This window comes from Limulus polyphemus, unplaced genomic scaffold, assembly GCF_000517525.1.
Source record: "Limulus polyphemus unplaced genomic scaffold, Limulus_polyphemus-2.1.2 Scaffold1990, whole genome shotgun sequence".
Classification (NCBI taxonomy): domain Eukaryota; kingdom Metazoa; phylum Arthropoda; class Merostomata; order Xiphosura; family Limulidae; genus Limulus; species Limulus polyphemus.
The window spans coordinates 53,191-71,125 of record NW_013667600.1 but is presented as its reverse complement, the minus strand read 5'-3'; the positions used below and the strand labels follow the sequence as shown (position 1 = coordinate 71,125).

The 17,935-nt window shown below is 33.5% G+C and overlaps 1 protein-coding gene across 1 annotated transcript in view; it reads left to right on the top strand.

Annotated features, from left to right (window-relative positions):
* Positions 1–17,935, top strand: part of LOC106465579 (metabotropic glutamate receptor 8-like) — a 65,015-nt gene that overhangs the window by 1,820 nt on the left and 45,260 nt on the right. Inside the window, exon 2 of the mRNA XM_022393507.1 lies at positions 8,454–8,958. Within this exon, the coding sequence (XP_022249215.1) occupies positions 8,454–8,958 (505 nt within the window). The remainder of the gene's footprint in view (positions 1–8,453; positions 8,959–17,935) is intronic.

Sequence of the window (17,935 nt, the reverse complement as noted above, 5' to 3'; positions counted from 1 at the left end):
AGGTAAAATCATAGCAGCAGCCGTTTTAGGTCACAGTATAAGCGTAAACATGTTAATAAAGTAACAACAAATATCTATTAAATCTATAAAGTAACAAATATATATTAATTACTACTCAAATTATTATGCTAAGAAAAGCCAAAAACTATGCTTTTTATGATTAAAGGAAGATATAGCCTAAAGGTGCTTTGCGGGCTTTACAGCATAACCAGGTTTCGTTCACCCAGTTAACTGGGTAGTTGACTCTTTTGTCCCCCCTATCAGCGGTCCTGGTGTTTATTAAACAGATGTTAAAATTAGAGATATGACTGAAAATAGAGCTTCATACGTAGATGGTTAAAAATAAGAATATGTTTAATCCATAAAGCCAAAAAATTTAATGGCAAGTTTGTATGTTAAAGTATCCTATATCATTTAGAGATTTAAATAAGTGTCCTTTTCAGAACGAACAGATGATAATTAATGTTAAGTGTTTTACATATGAAAGTCAGAAAATGTAAAAAATATGATTAAATATAAAAGCAAAAGCTATACTACAATACATTAAATGTGCACCAAATCATAAAAACACAATTGGTTGTTTCATTAAATATTTATAAAAACGAAATATTAGGTGTGATAAAACGTTACTAAACGTTGCCAAATTCTTAGTTAAGAGACTGAAACCTTTACTTGAAACCAACCCCAATTCTCTCAAAAATTTTCTAGACTTTGTCAATTGAATCAAAATCTTCAAACTAAAACAAGAAGATATATCAGCATATTTCGACATTAAGTCTTTATTTACCTCAATACCTAAGAGTACAATACCTTACATTGTATAAAAGAAAAACTAGAAGGCAATCCTGTAATAGAATACCTTATCACCCTCACAGGTTACTGCTTAAGCAACACTTACTTTACATATAAAAGACAGTTTTACAAACAAAATAATGGATTAGCGATGTGATCCCCCTTTCCCCTCTACTTAGTGACCTCTACATGTGCATTATAGAAGAAGAACTGTTTGGACAAAAATTCATACACACCAAGAAATCTGAATTGTGGTTAAGATATGTAGACAATATCTTCAGTTAATGGCGATATTGGAAAGAAACGCTACTAAATGTCATTGAATTCTTAAACACATTAAGAGCCAATGTCTTAATTTTCACACATAAGATAACATTCCACAGTAGTCTCATCTTTCTAGATGTGAATGTAAAAAGAGGACAATAAAGTTACCACCAGCATATACAGGAAACCCATTTCATCACCATGCTGCCACACATAAGATATAATCACCACCTATCACAGGAAATATCCTCTTACTTCACCTACGTAAATCGTGCTTATAACTTTGCACCCACAAAGACAATCTACTTATTGAATTGAATGACCTAAAGAACGTAGCATTATCTACAGGCTTCAATCCCAATATCACATAAGATATAATTGTGCCAAAGCATATACAGTGTGGAGATATTTACACTAATTAAAGAATAACCTGTTAAAATACAAAGTGGAGATAGCCCAGTGTGTAGGCTTACACTAAGAAAACAATAACCTGTTAAAATAAAGGCTGGAGGTAGCCCAATGTGTAGCTTTACACGAAGAAAACAACAACCTGTTAAAATACAGGCTGGAGGTAGCCCAATGTGTAGTTTTACACAAAGAAAGCAACAACCTGTTAAAATAAAGGCTGGAGGTAGCCCAATGTGTAGCTTTACACGAAGAAAACAAAAACCTGTTAAAATACAGGCTGGAGGTAGCCCAATGTGTAGCTTTACACGAAGAAAACAACAACCTGTTAAAATAAAGGCTGGAGGTAGCCCAATGTGTAGCTTTACACGAAGAAAACAATAACCTGTTAAAATAAAGGCTGGAGGTAGCCCAATGTGTAGTTTTACACGAAGAAAACAACAACCTGTCAAAATGCTATATGTATATATGTATGAATTTATATTGACGAATAAGTACATTCAATCTCAAGAAAATATGTATTGTATCTAGAACACCTGAAATTACTGTAGATGCAGCAAATACAAATCACTGGGGATATCTCGTTTCTTCCTTGACTTCCAATCGCAAGCCTGAATCTGCTATGCAAAGCAGCTGAAGAGTAATAAGAAAAACAAGAAAGAGATAAGGTGTGATAAAGTCCTAAGTTCACTTGTCCATTCACCGTACGTAACTAATTGTAAGTATTGTAGTAACCGTACATATCAGGACAAAGGTAAAAAATTCAGATACAATATATATTTATCAGGTTATTCAATCAATGATCGTCAATGGTTAGGTTCCAAGGTCGTTTTTAATAAGGTCTCAAACACCAATGTATTTTTTTTTTCACCAAAGTGTCGTCAATACGTAATATAAGAGCGCCTTATCAAAGATTAAAAGTTATTAGACTTAGAAAATACAAATGGTACTATTTTTTATGAATTTGGTATAAATGCCCTGTTGTTTTCAGGATTTGTAGTTCATTAGGAAGATATTTAGACATTTTGACTATGAAGTTTGAAAAAATACCTATATTCTCCAGATGATGAAAACAACAATTTTTCGCCATTGCGGCTTCATCAGGGCTAGTAGTAAAATAACTGATGATGGAAAATTTGACGCCACAAAGGCAGTTCTTTGGCTGAAATAGTTTTATTATTAATATTATCTGCAGAATATAGGTTTTCTTTCAAACTTTGTTGTCAAAAGGATATAAATGTTTCCTTCAGTGTTTAGTAGTAGTAATTATTATCACTTCGTTACACTTTCATGTTTCACTTATAATGCGGAGAGTATATAGTGCAATGTATAGCCTTACGCAAAGGAAACAACAATCTGTTACAATGTATAACGCAGATAACTCAATGTGTATCTTTCCACAAAGAAAACGAAAACCTGTTAAAAGGCAGGGCGCCGATAGTCCAGTGTGTAGCCTTACACAAGGAAAACAGCAACATGTTCAAATGGAAACTGCAGTTAACCTAATGTGTAGCTTTAAACAACGAAAGTTTCATCCTTTTAAAATACAGTGTGTAGATAGCTCAAAGTCTATCTTTACACAAAAACAACAACAACCTATTATAATGCTGTATATATAAACATATATATGTAATAATAATAATAATTCATAAGGGCATTCAAACCTCGCAGATAGAAAAATAAGTATCATTTTTAGAACACCGGAAATGATTGTAGATGCAGCAAGTACAAATCGCCAGTGATATCCCGTTTCTTCATTGACTTCCAATCGTAAGTGTGAATCTTTTGTAAAAGCAACTTAATAGCAGTAAAAAAGGTGGAGGTAAAGTGTCATAATGTTCTAATACAATTTACTCACTCACTGTACACAGCTAACTGTGAGTATCGTAGTAATCTCACGTATATATATATATTCATATGGCTATTCAATTAATGTTCGTCAGACATATTGACACGAACTGTAACCAAGTGATGAGGTTCCAAAAGAGAGAGTGTGTGTGTGTTATAGCAAAGTCACATTGGAATATCTGCTGTGTCAACAACAGTTAATCAAACCCCAGATTTTGCCGTTGCAAGTCCGTAGACTTACCGCTGTCCCACCGTGGGACATATGAGATTCCAAGATTGTTTTAATATAGCTCATTCAATTTGTGTACTTAATAAGAGATAGCTACAGACACCACCGTGGCTATTTGTTTAGCAAAGTGTCATCAAAGCATAACATGAGAGTGTCATACATTAGTTTAACAAAGTATAGTCAAAACGTAACATTAGGGAATCATACATTAATCGTACAGTGTCGTGGAAACGTAACGTGAGAGAATCATACATTATTTTATAAAAGTGTCGTCAAACATAATATGAAAGTGTCATATATTAGAAAATGAGAAATTTTCAGTTTCCACTGAAATATATATATAAATACACAAACAATATATATGTATACATATTGTTAACAAATACGTATCTTACCAACAATATATATGTATACATATTGTTAACAAATACGTGTCTTACCAACAATATATATGTATACATATTGTTAACAAATACGTGTCTTACCAACAATATATATGCATACATATTGTTAACAAATATGTGTCTTACCAACAATATATATGTATACATATTGTTAACAAATACGTGTCTTACCAACAATATATATGTATACATATTGTTAACAAATACGTGTCTTACCTAAGATTAATAAATTTATGAGACTGAGAAAATTACAAATGATAGAATAAAATGCCTTTATTCTCCAGATAATAAACATAAAACATTATTTCAGCCAACTTTTCGTTATTGTAGCTTCATCAGATCCTGTAGTGAGAGAACTGTAATGGAGAATCTTTTGGTGAAATAGTTTATTTTTATTATTATCTGGAGAATATAGGTTTTCTTTCAAACTGATATAAATGTTCCCTTCACTGTTTGGTAGTACCGATTATCATCGCATCGTTAGAGTCTCATATATCACTTAAAATATGGCTTTATCAAAGAAAGCAACAACCGTTTAAAATGCATAGTGCAGTTATCCCAATGTGTAGCTTTACACAAGGAAAACAACAATGTTTGAAAATACAGAGTGCAGATAGTTCCAAAGTTTAGCTTTATATAAAGAAAACAAAACCCTTTTTTATCATTTTTTAATACTGTCAGTGCTGACTGAAGGATGGAAACCATCTTCAATGAAGATGACAAACAATTTCACACATATATTTATCTATTCTACCCGACGTTTTGGCTTACGTGTTTTTCAAGGTTCTATGAATGTTACAGGTTAGGAAACTGATTTTATATGATAGTAGCCGAAAAGAATATAAAACTAAAGCAATATAATTGAACGATACACGGTGGAACTAAAAATATTATGGAATACTGGTTAGAGTAGCAGATCATAAAATAAATAAATAAAAATGCAAATAAATAAATAAATATTAATATTATTATAGGGGCCAGGCATTGTATCTGTTAATGGAAGGGCGTTTGGTTTGAATCAAAAGTGATTCTTTAAATATTCTGTTAAGAATGTTGTCACGAATCGCTAAAATTTTGATCCGATAATGCTTCTCATTAGTTATGCCGTGTACGTTGATATAATGTTCAGCAGTGCCTCTTTTGTTGTCAAGATTTGCAGTGGCATGAATGTGTCCTTTGAAACGATCATGTATTGGACGATTGGATTCACCTACGTATGTGGCTGAACACTGTGTGCATGTCATTTCATAGACGGTGTTCCTAAGTGTACAGGATTTCTCTACGCTATTGGTCTTAGTAAAGCACTTTTGGATTTGCATGGATTGTTGTTATTGAAGGATTTCTCTACGCTATTGGTCTTAGTAAAGCACTTTTGGATTTGCATGGATTGTTGTTATTGAAGGATTTCTCTTCGCTATTGGTCTTAGTAAAGCACTTTTGGATTTGCATGGATTGTTGTTATTGAAGGATTTCTCTTCGCTATTGGTCTTAGTAAAGCACTTTTGGATTTGCATGGATTGTTGTTATTGAATGAGTAAATATATTCTTCATTTTTTTGCCGGGTTTTTGTATAATGTGGATATTCAAACCAGATCTTCTAATCGCTTGACGAAGACAGGTAGGGAAAGTTGTATCCACGAAGAGCATGAGACAGTGTTTTGATATGGTGGTTTCTTTCTTTTTGCAGTCGTTTGTTAAAATCTTGTGTGTTAAGATTGTGGAATGTCTTTGATAATGACATTTAGAGCCTATATTTTTTTCTATACAAATGGAAGGGTACATAGAGACAACATCAAGAGTAAATATGTTTTAATAAATACAGCTATCTACGTAAAAAGGTTAAGGTGCATCTCCATGATACATCTAGTTCCGAACCACTTAAAAAAGACCCTAGGAAAGAACTAGAAATAAATGCTAAAATCATTTTGAAGAACTTTAAAAGTGAAACCTCTACACCTTCTATGTCCACCAGCTGCCAAACTGAGCTTAGTGATGCTAAGTACAATTTGAGTCATTCCTGATGCATAAATATAAAGCATCTAAGGAGCTTAGTGATAATAACACAATATGAGACATTCTTGGTGCATAGATATAAAACACCTAAGAAGCTCAGTGACACTAAACACGATCGGACACATTCTTGATGCCTAAATATATACTCCATGCATTGTGAGGAAAAATGCGTCCGACAGTGGTTTAGTGGTTAGTATTCCAGACTGTGGATTGAAAGATTGAAGCTCGAGCCATTATATTCCGCTGAACATGTTCCACATTTTCAACTACGGGAAAAACTATAAATGTACCAGTGAAGGCTTGTGGGTGAAATATATTCCTGAAATGTGCATAAATGTTTTAATTTTTGTTACAAATAAATACAAAACTTCAGAATATAGTGTCTGCATATACAGTACTGTACGTAAATTAGATACCGCTTAATCGTCATGCTGGCTTTTTAATGCAGGTATTTCAGAACTTCATAACGTCTGAAAGCAAAATAATCGCATATTAAGCAAATTTAGAGATTATTTCTTTAATATTTTGTGTGACTATCCCTGCTGAAATCACTGCTTAAAGCCGATAAGGAATGTTTTCTTAAAGCTTTTGGAGATACAGATTGGGAATTGAACTTCATGTGTATTGAAGTACTGCGTGAAGTTCCTCCTTTCATTTCAGCTGCCTCTGCTGTTTTTCTCAATGAAGATAGTTCACCACAAACTGATCCCCCACATTAAGCCTGCAAGGGTTCCATCTGTTTCCTGTCTATAAAGATAATGGTTTACAGCGTTAACTGCATGTTTGTAATTATTATCATACTAGAAAATGAAATTACTAAACGACATCCAGAAGATACAGCATACTGTATTGGTATTTGCTTTTATTGTGCAGAATCGATTAGTAGAGTAGAAATTATCAATTTCAATTGTGGTTAAATACTTGACTGCTACCTTCGCCATACTTAGCTGAAAGCTGCAGACGATTTGTTCTTTAATCTCTCACCACTCCTAAGATGAATGAACCGGCGTCTACTGATAAAACAATCGCATCCTTAGACCCATCAGGCTAACTCCTCAACACATACAGGTTGTCCAATTTTTGTTGCTTTTGTAAACGTATTTTTTTTAAAGATGTTTTATTGCTGCAATGCACTCTTTCAACTTTTCCGACGCAATCTGCATCACGTTGTGGAAGGGTGAATTATAACACCAGTAGTTTCTTGAATTTCGCAATAGATTTACATTTGTCTCCGAGTGAAGTAAAACTAAGCTACTTAACATCTGATTTGGGATACATAAGTGGTCTTCCAGACCTGTTCTCGTCATTAGTGGTAACAGTTTCATTTCATCTTTTGATTCTAGGTCTTTAGAAGTTTTCGCTGACTTTAGCACTCTTTATATAAACCTAATATGTTATGTCTTACTTCAGTGGAAATTGTACGTTTATGAGCTCAATTTCGTACATGAAAATAAAAAGCCATGTTTTCAATTAAAGGATGCAGGTACTTACTGTTATATTTGTTATATAAAAACGCAAATTTCAATGCATACTGTGTTATGGTATTATTAGTAAGAAAATAGTGTAGGAAAACACGTCCAACAGGCACACTGTTTTCTTAAGTTTCAGTAAGATAGAAACAATCGTATGTAATTATGCTACTTTTGCTCCACGCTTCTGTCATTACTCGTTTATCTTTATATAATCTGAGCACATTTTATGTTAACGGCAACTTTACTTCAATTCTCCATTTTTATACAATATGGATAATAAAATTTAAACTAAGTATTGGAATTTGCAAATTCTCTCTGTCGTTTTTCTACTTAAATAAATTGATAAAATCATCACGACAAAAATGCCTGTTTCACAGGAAACACGGGATTAATTGTGGGTAAGCAGCTCTGTTTGCAAAACACTTTACTCTACCTTTGTTTCCGTTTTCTCGGCGGTAAAGGGGATACAAACTAGTAGCAGGGGGGGGGGTGTGTGAAATGGACTATGTGTCATCCGTTTTTGCCACGGGAAACTGGAGTTACACATCTACCCTATTTGTTTTTCATGCAATGACACATTAATTTATTTTTTAACGTTATTAAGTATCCCTATTTCTTAGGTTACAGTTTCAACTGCGAGATTAATTTTATGTCGTGAGAGGGCGCATTCTCCGCGAGCGTAAAAATGTTCCCAGATAGCGTCGAAACGTTCCTTTCACTTCTCTGCGATGACGCAATAAACATAGTAAATTATCCTGGGGACGAAGAATCCGCAAGAGTTTTCATTGGAAAAGTATGAGATTAGGCTTTTCTCTCTGGGGTCGCTTTTAAACAGTCGAAAGATTTATGTGAAACAACAAATAGCTTAAAACTTTTCCAAGCTCCAAATCGTAACCAGTTGTGAATCCACACATTTTCTAGATGAAAGCGTTCCAGTGTTTAATGACCAACGGCTCAATTTTATCGGTACATTTGCCCCAACTTCAAGTGGTTTGTACAATATTTTGGGTACTGTTCTTCAATAAGCATGCTGTTAGTTGGCCAGAAGAGCTACTGGAGACTGAAAATAGCTGGAACAATCTTGAATCACTCTACAACTTCATTAATGACGCTAACTTGACTTATTCAAACGTTAGCGATACTGACATTATCTTTCAGAATAGATATTATGATGAAACAAACCTGAATAGCAAAATAATCAAAGTCAATAATTCGGGTCCCTCAGTAGTGTTTTCAAGATGGAATCGTGGGAATACCACTTTCAATTTTACGTGGCCCATAAAAAAGGTAGCTGAAATGGAAGGAGATATTATCTTGGGAGGTCTGATGATGATACACGAGCGAGATGATTCCCAAATCTGTGGTTCCATAATGCCACAGGGTGGTGTTCAGGCCCTAGAGTGTATGTTGTACACCTTAGACTGGGTAAACAATCAAACCTTTCTTCCAGGCATCCGGCTTGGGACATACATTCTGGACGACTGTGACAAAGATACGTATGGTTTGGAGCAGTCGGTCGATTTCATTAAAGGTAACTTTCAGAGATAGAAATTCCTTTTTGTGTTTATTTTTATGGGACAGATATATACTTATCACATAATGGTTACATTTTGTAAAACAAATATCGTGGCATAATAAAGACAGGTAAAACCCACGCAGCTAATACTGGTATGATTAGCCTCGTACTTTCTGTGACTGAGGCTCGATTAGTCACTGAAGCAAAATTCTCCTGTTGAACAGTTTGTTCTTCAAACATGCAGAAACTTCGTTATTCTGTGTTTGCTGTAATGATTATCCTACGCTATGTACAATATATGTTTGATTATACTTTATCTATTTGTTTTGAACTAACCTGGGTTAATTTAACACATGTAATTACTGTCCTAAGCAAAGTAAATCCCAAAGACATGATTAGTTTTACATTTATTGGTGTGTGTGTATGTCTTCTCTGCGAGGCTTATCAGTTCGTCTTTTTCTGAAAGATGTTTTTAAACGTTAGTAGCAAAAAATGAACTTAAGAAATCACTTTGTAACTACTTTATCATTTAAAAGATCGGTTGGTACTGTTGCAAAGTTTAAGTCGACATAAAATCGTGATAATATTAGTTACTTACATGTAGTGAGGAACGAAAGCAGCTTCCAGTACCTAAAGAGTGAGCATCACAGTTTGTTATAATAACTTCACGATGTAGTTATTGTTGTTAATATGTCTCTAGGTTCCTACTTATAATAATGTGATGAAAAAATTGCCTTACTAGAATTTGAAAAGACTGTCTTCCGGTTCAAGTTAGAAACACCTGAAATATCACACAATGATAACTGAATAATAACGTTATTTCGCTGGATTTCGAAATGGCCAATTTCTTATTTAAAGTAATGAAAAAATGTAGTACTAATAATGGATAGACTGGGAATCTATTTTTCAAGATTTGGGGAAAATCAAGAATGCGGTTAAAACTAAAGAATAATAAAACTGGCATCTCATATCTTGAACGAAACATTAATAAAAATGACACCGGTATATGTATATTAAAATAACTTATGACAGCTACTTTAATTACTCTTGTAAATTCACAGTAATGTTTAAATTTAATAAAAGTTATACTGTTTAATCCAACAGAAACAGCGTATGTAGGAAGAGTATATGTAATAAATAATGTAATACAAACAGCGATTGTCTTGGCTAAGTTAGGATGATGGTGAGAGAATTATAGAAACATTTAATAACATTTATCATTTCTATTGGTAACTTTAAGTAGCTTAAGACGTGTTTGAAAAGAGTTAATCACATATGTATATTTCTATAGAGTTAATAACCTCTGTATATTCCTATAGAGTTAATTACATCCGTCTATGCTTATAATGAATATTTTATCACCCTCAACCTTGAAACCATAGATTATACTTTTTTACACAATTTACAAGTAAGATGTACGCTACTGGATATAATCCAATATAACTAACTGACCTCAATACTCAATGATATAATTCAATGCGTTATACAACTTAAACTATATATGGTTTAATGTGTTAAAAGGTATACTATTACTTAGGCGGGTCGATATGATACCAATAGCGTACATTCCTTAGGAAAACACTTGAATGTGCTGTATTTTCTATAATGATAATTGCTATCAAACTCTCTACAACATGTTTTCAAATTATTGTACTCTTAGAGTAACATGAATTCTAACTCAATGCTTTGGTCGAGGGCGAGGCATGCTGTATACCGAAGTAACATGGGTGTTAACTTAATGCTTTGGTCGAGACATGTTATATACCGGTGTAATATGAAATTCTGATTAAGATATAAGCACACAGGATCACATACAAAAGTTGTAATGGTCTTCAAACGAGACCCAAAACTCGAGCGCTTTAGAATAGTTCACTATTCTTCTTCAGGAGAATAAAGGCAGTATGGGTCTTAACTTAATGCTTTGGCCGAGGCATGTTGTATACCGAGATAACATGGGTTTTTAACTTAATGCTCTGGTCCTGAAGAAGAATAGTGAACTATTCGATAGCGCTCGAGTTTTGGGTCTCGTTTGAAAACCATTACAACTTTTGTGTGTGATCTTGTGTGTTAACTTCTTAATCAGAATTTATATTCCACTCATGGATCATGGACCCCAGTTTACTGAAGGTAAGTTACCTTTTCTTTCATCTTACATTGGTATTTTTGGAAATTTTATTATTAAATTCCTCCATCAACACATTTCCTACAATAACAACCAACATATTTTGATTAAATCAATTAGTGGAGCCACCTTATTTGATCTTTCAGACACTGTAACTTTACTGCCACAGTCTGTAACATACTTAATTCTTCACGTCGGAACTAACGACCAAATACGACATGGAACTACAATTTGTAACTGTTTTAACGACCTACAAACCTTACTAGTACATATTTTGATTAAATCAATTAGTGGAGCTACCTTATTTGACCTTTCAGACACTGTAACTTTACTGCCACAGTCTGTAACATACTTAATTCTTCACGTCGGAACTAACGACCAAAAACGACATGTAACGACAATTTGTAACTGTTTTAACGACCTACAAACCTTACTAGTACATATTTTGACTCATCGTACTCACCTTCATGTTTGTTTCTCTTGCGTCATCTACCGTGATGTCACCAGACATACTGATTTACCTCTAAGACAACAGACCTGTACTACTGACTCTTTAAACAAGAAAATTGACAAATTTAACACCCTCACACATGATCTCTGCCAATGTAACTCACGCTTATCCTTCTTTTACAACCCCAACTTTAAACTTGAAAACAGGACACATTTTTTTAGCAAAGGATGGTTTACACATTTCCTTCAAAAGAAATGCTTTCCTATCCTGTAACTTATGATACTTTATCACTGACTATATTCTTCTTCGCCTACAAAGAACCACTGAACAATCCAACCTAGATCCACCAAACAGTCTTTGTCATAAATCTCCTCCAATCTACTCTATTCCCCATATCCAATCCACAAAGCCTCCTCAATCCACACAGCATCCTTCTGTGCACCACACGTCCAATACACGTCTATATCCCATTTCTATCACTGCTTCTCCCGGAACTAGATGTGCCCATATTTTTTCCTATACGTCGCACTTATGCAGAAGTTGCGGTTTCCACTCCTGTTTCTAGAAACTTCTTTCTTAGCTCTAAACCTGACACACCACCCAAGAATCCCGCCGCATTCACAAACTCTCATATTACTGTAGATCACACTTCTACATTTACAAACCTCTTTTCCACCATTACTCTCCATTCTCCTAAATGCAGTAGTTATGGAGATTTTAGGACTTCTACTTTTATTCCTAGAAACTGTCTTGTAACTCCTTATTTTGACGACCTTCCAAACTCCACAACCTCTGAGATTTTTTTTCCATACGCAAAATCTTCTACAACCTTTGTAGGAAAACATCACCCTTCATTCAACTATTTTTCACAAAGCCTTTTCACAAACCTGACGACTTTCTAAACCTAAAAGATCCTGAACCTTCTGACTGTCACAAAGTAAAACCATATATTCATCTTGAAATATACACTCCTTCCAATACAGCTACCCAAGTGCACTCTGATCTAAACTCTAACAAGACTTTCGAATTACTCAGGAAATTGAATGGAAAAAAGACTGAGGTATATGCACCATGCTGATTTGCTGGGACAGTATTTACAGAATCAAACTATACCTAAATCCCTTAATTTCAATCCACCAGTTACCATAGGAGCCAATGAGAAACTGTCTTGTTCGCAATGGAAGAAAATCCTTCATTTCACCTCACTTACACTTACGAAACTCACACAAGACTTTTGCAAGTCAACAATAGATAATCTTGAAAAGAACATTGCTGCTATAAATTCCGAGAACCCAATTTGTTCCACTGAACAACAGAAACTTGATTTATTAAGAAAACAATATAACTTTTGAAAGTCACGAGGTAATATGAAAGTTAGTTTAATCCTTTGGTCGAGACATGTTGTATACCGAGGTAACATGAATGTTAACTCAATACTTTGGTCGAGACATGTTGTATGCCGAGATAACATGAATGTTGATAAATGCTTTGGTGATGATTGGAAACTTCTAATTTGCGAGATCTGAATTATCCCAAAACTAAACAGGATTTCGATTTTTGAGTTATCATACTCAAATCACTAAAATATAAGTTACTAAGATCAGTTAGATACTCGCAACATATCACATATGTTTATCTGTTAGATGCGGTACATAAATTTACAAATTTTCTGAGATTGTTTTTTTTTTGTTGTCTAGTTGCAGTATTTGAAGCTAGGTTTTTTTTTATTCCGATATACATCAGTGTATTATTTACTACGATATGTACCAGTGTCTTTTTGGATTTCGATATGTGCCGGTGTCTTTTTATTCCAATATGGGCCAGTGTTTTTTTTATTCCGATATGTGCCAGATTTTTTTGTATACCGATATGAACCAGTGTCTTTTTGGATTTCGATATGTACTAGTGTTTTTTTTATTCCGATATGTACCAGTGTTTTTTTTTTATTCCGATATGTGCCAGTGTTTCTTTTTATTCCGATATGTACCAGTGTTTTTTTGGATTCCAATATGTACCAGTGTTTTTTTTATTCCGATATGTACCAGTGTTTTTTGTATTCCGATATGTACCAGTTTTTTTTGGATTCCGATATGTACCAGTTTTTTTTTGGATTCCGATATGTACCAGTGTGTTTTTTATTCCGATATGTACCAGTGTTTTTTATTCCGATATGTACCAGTGTTTTTTTGGATTTCGATATGTACCAGTGTGTTTTTTATTCCGATATGTACCAGTGTTTTTTGCCATTCATATTTATTATAATACTTCATTTTATAATTACAAACAAAAAGTAAATTAATATAGAAGAAGGAATCGATTTATTTATCTCGATAACGTAATGGAACTATATTCCAGAGAATAAGAGAGTTACATGAAGGGGATTTATTTATCTCGATAACGTAATGGAACTATATTCCAGAGAACAGATAAATAAATCCCCTTCATGTAACTCTCTTAGATAACGTAATGGAACTATATTCCAGAAAATAAGAGAGTTACATGAAGGGGATTTATTTATCTAGATAACGTAATGGAACTATATTCCAGAGAATAAGAGAGTTACATGAAGGGAACATGGTATGTTTCATTTCAGTAAGGAATCTCGGAGTTTAGATAAATACTGATAATCTAATTGGTATTTTCACGTCTCATCTTTGATTCTTGACGAGAAGGATTTGACAAGCATTATCATAAAATCCTAGATCTCGACATTTCAAACTTCAGTCATGTGACAAATCACAAAACTCATTGTTTTAGCTTTATCATTTTCAGGTGATTTAACACATGCACTCTGTGGATTTGAGATTTATGTTATATAAAGATGATTTTTTTTCTTCAACACATATTTCCTAAAATATGTGATATATTTTTATAGTTTACCACACCTTTTTTACTTGATTTTCAGAACGGGGTTCGAATTATAACTTATCCTTTTTTCTGTCCATATTACTTTTACTATTGTGTGATAACTTCTAACAGAAGAGTTACAAATATTATCCAACAAAGAGTATAATTCATAATAATTAATCTTAAGTATGAGTTTTAAGTAAATCACAAAAAGTCTCTATGACCACTTAGGTCATCATTGGGTGTCCTCGATATCAGTAGTGCTTTCGGTCCTCATATTACTGTAAAAATCTTTTTTATCTCGATGACTTCTTCAAAATTGGTTTTTAATATTTGCTCCAAATGTATGGTTTCAGATCGTTCATTTTATATGTTTACCTAAAACATGTTCAAGATATTCTTTAAAAGGCTTTTTATCTTTCCATGAAGTATGAAATAAGCTAGATAATATGAAGAAACAAACAAAACGAAGGGTTTTTCTCATTAGTTTCATGCACACATCATACTCACGTTAATAAGGGAAGGGAGCTTTGATAGTTTAGACATAAATCGAGTTTAATTCTGTACTAAAAGCAACTTTTTAAAAGAAAAAAAAAGCTGATACATTTCACGGTCAGATCACGTCTACATGTGATAAGATTTCAGAAGGAAGGCAAGTGAGAGACGCACCGAGTTTAATGACAACTCGGTATAGTCATTGCTATCTTTTTTTTCCATTTCCACGGAAACACGGTTCCGAAATAATACTTTATGACTGCTGCTCTACTTGAGAGAGATGTTTTTCTGGTTGCTTGTCACGTCTATATTATATTTCTGCTGATTTTAAAAACACACCAGCCACGTGCGTGTTTTACTGCTTATGATACACCTTCTAGCCGGACTCTTAATACCTGCTCTGCTTATATATTATTTGGATCCATTCTGTTGCACATGTTGGTAGGAGCTGAAGTGCTCTTATTTAAATTCTGTTAGTTGCTCTTTACTGTTGATTTACATGCTCACATGTCAGACAGTCCTTTTATGATAACGACTTCTATTCCATCTCCACAACCTTACCGTAAATATTGAATTGAGCATTATTACTGAAAGAATCTTGAAGAGATAATTGAAGGAAGGAGATCTGAGCCTGTGTCAGTCTCTTCAAGTACACAGTAAAAGTTTTTTTTTAGTATTTTGCCGGTAAATAAGAGAAAAAATGACCAATATGACAGCTGAGGATTCGAACAATAAAAATGACCAATATGACAGCTGAGGATTCGAATAATAAAAATGACCAATATGACAGCTGAGGATTCAAACAATAAAACTTAGTGAACACAAATGTGTGGTGGTTGAGAGTGGATTTCCCAGATCAACCTAATGAAAATGCTATAATGATTTTGTTTCTTGCGAGGCAAGTGTAGAATGTTATGTGATGGTTAAGTTAAAGTAACTAACTAACTGGGATTTTTCTTTGGTAGATATAGAAGTAACTATAGAACTGAATATTTTTAAATATTATCTGTTATGAATATTCACAAATTCATAATTTCTGTCATGATGCTCATGTAGAAATTAATAGTGCTTTCGCTTCATTCTTCTGTTATTATATATATATTTGGTATATCGGAAGAAAACATTTAATACTTCTAGATAGTTTGCTACCCTAATGAATAGTCTACCGTCAACAGTCACGTGCTTAGTACCCACGGCTAGTTCTGCTAAACATTCGTAGATATTCCCTAAACTGACTTCATTTTAAAGTAATGTATATAACGGAATGTATCTTAATATCCCTTTACTGACTTCATTTTAAAGTAATGTATATAATGGAATGTATCTTAATATCCCTATACTGGCTTCATTTTAAAATAATGTATATAACGGAATGTATCTTAATATCCCTTTACTGACTTCATTTTAAAGTAATGTATATAATGGAATGTATCTTAATATCCCTATACTGGCTTCATTTTAAAATAATGTATATAACGGAATGTATCTTAATATCCCTATACTGACTTCATTTTCAAGTAATGTATATAACGGAATATATCTTAATATCCCTATACTGACTTCATTTTAAAATAATGTATATAACGGAATGTATCTTAATATCCCTATACTGGCTTCATTTTAAAATAATGTATATAACGGAATGTATCTTAATATCCCTATACTGACTTCATTTTAAAATAATGTATATAACGGAATGTATCTTAATATCCCTATACTGACTTCATTTTAAAGTAATGTATATAACGGAATGTATCTTAATATCCCTATACTGGCTTCATTTTAAAATAATGTATATAACGGAATGTATTTTAATATCCCTATACTGGCTTCATTTTAAAATAATGTATATAACGGAATGTATCTTAATATCCCTATACTGACTTCATTTTAAAGTAATGTATATAACGGAATGTATCTTAATATCCATATACTGACTTCATTTTCAAGTAATGTATATAACGAGATGTATCTTAATATCCTTACAACAGCATTACTCCCAACCCTTTTTCCAAACGAATACATATATAACTGGTAAGTCGTCTGGATGTTTCTAAACTTATTTATCTTCCAATTATCGGACAAATTGCTGTTATTCAGTTGCATTTTACTTTGCGATTTGACCAACATTATGTCTATCACGACTTGAATGGCACACAACATAGCGAATATGGTGTTTTACAATGATTAAACACTTGCCATAAGAAAAAGTAATCAAACTTTATAAAGCGTTGTTCCGAAATGGAGAAGTGAGAGTAAGGATCGATGATTTTCAGAAGCAAAGATTCTCATAATATAATAATGTACAAAGTAAAAGTGGTTGATGCCGGTCAGTTGTTTCCCTGTTGTTGTTGGTTCTTAACTGTGGATGGTGTAACGCTATTCCAGCTAACAAAAATAATGTTTCAGCAACGTTTTAAAAACGTGAACAGAGAAAGTTTTCTCAGATCACAACCCTGAGGTAACGTTGTAGGGTTTTATATTCTATCAAAAATCACAAGATATTGAGTTATTGTTTAAGACATTTATTCCTAGCAACATTAATCCAGCCAAGATATAACCGTAAATCGATAATCATATTTTATCATCTCCTATTCACTGAACTCCTTACCAACTCCTGATGCAGCATTAGTCTAAAAAGCAAAATTAAAACCTGCGTTCTTTTATCACACTTATTTGTACACAAGTAAAATTATCCAAACATTATTTCATGTTGTAAACCCCTGCCTATATAGTTCTTTAAAGTTTCTATAAAATTCTTACAAAAGTACGTTAGATTGGACATCAAAAGTCAACATCTCCTTATGTCTCGATAAAATCAGTATATGTTTTATTTTATTTTACCTGTTTCTTCCCTCTAACAACTACGTGTTAGCTAGCAATAAAGCAGTGTCTCCCATCTGGTTTATGGCCTAACATCCGGGAGTGAAGTGGGTGGGAGAGGAGAGAGAGAGAGAGAGAGAGAGAGGAGACTATTACGTTGTTCGGTGACACGACCACCTAGGTAGGGAAGGAACGGTCGGGTTACGTACCTTAACGTAAGGAACCGGAACCCGACCTTACTTTTCGTTTCGACC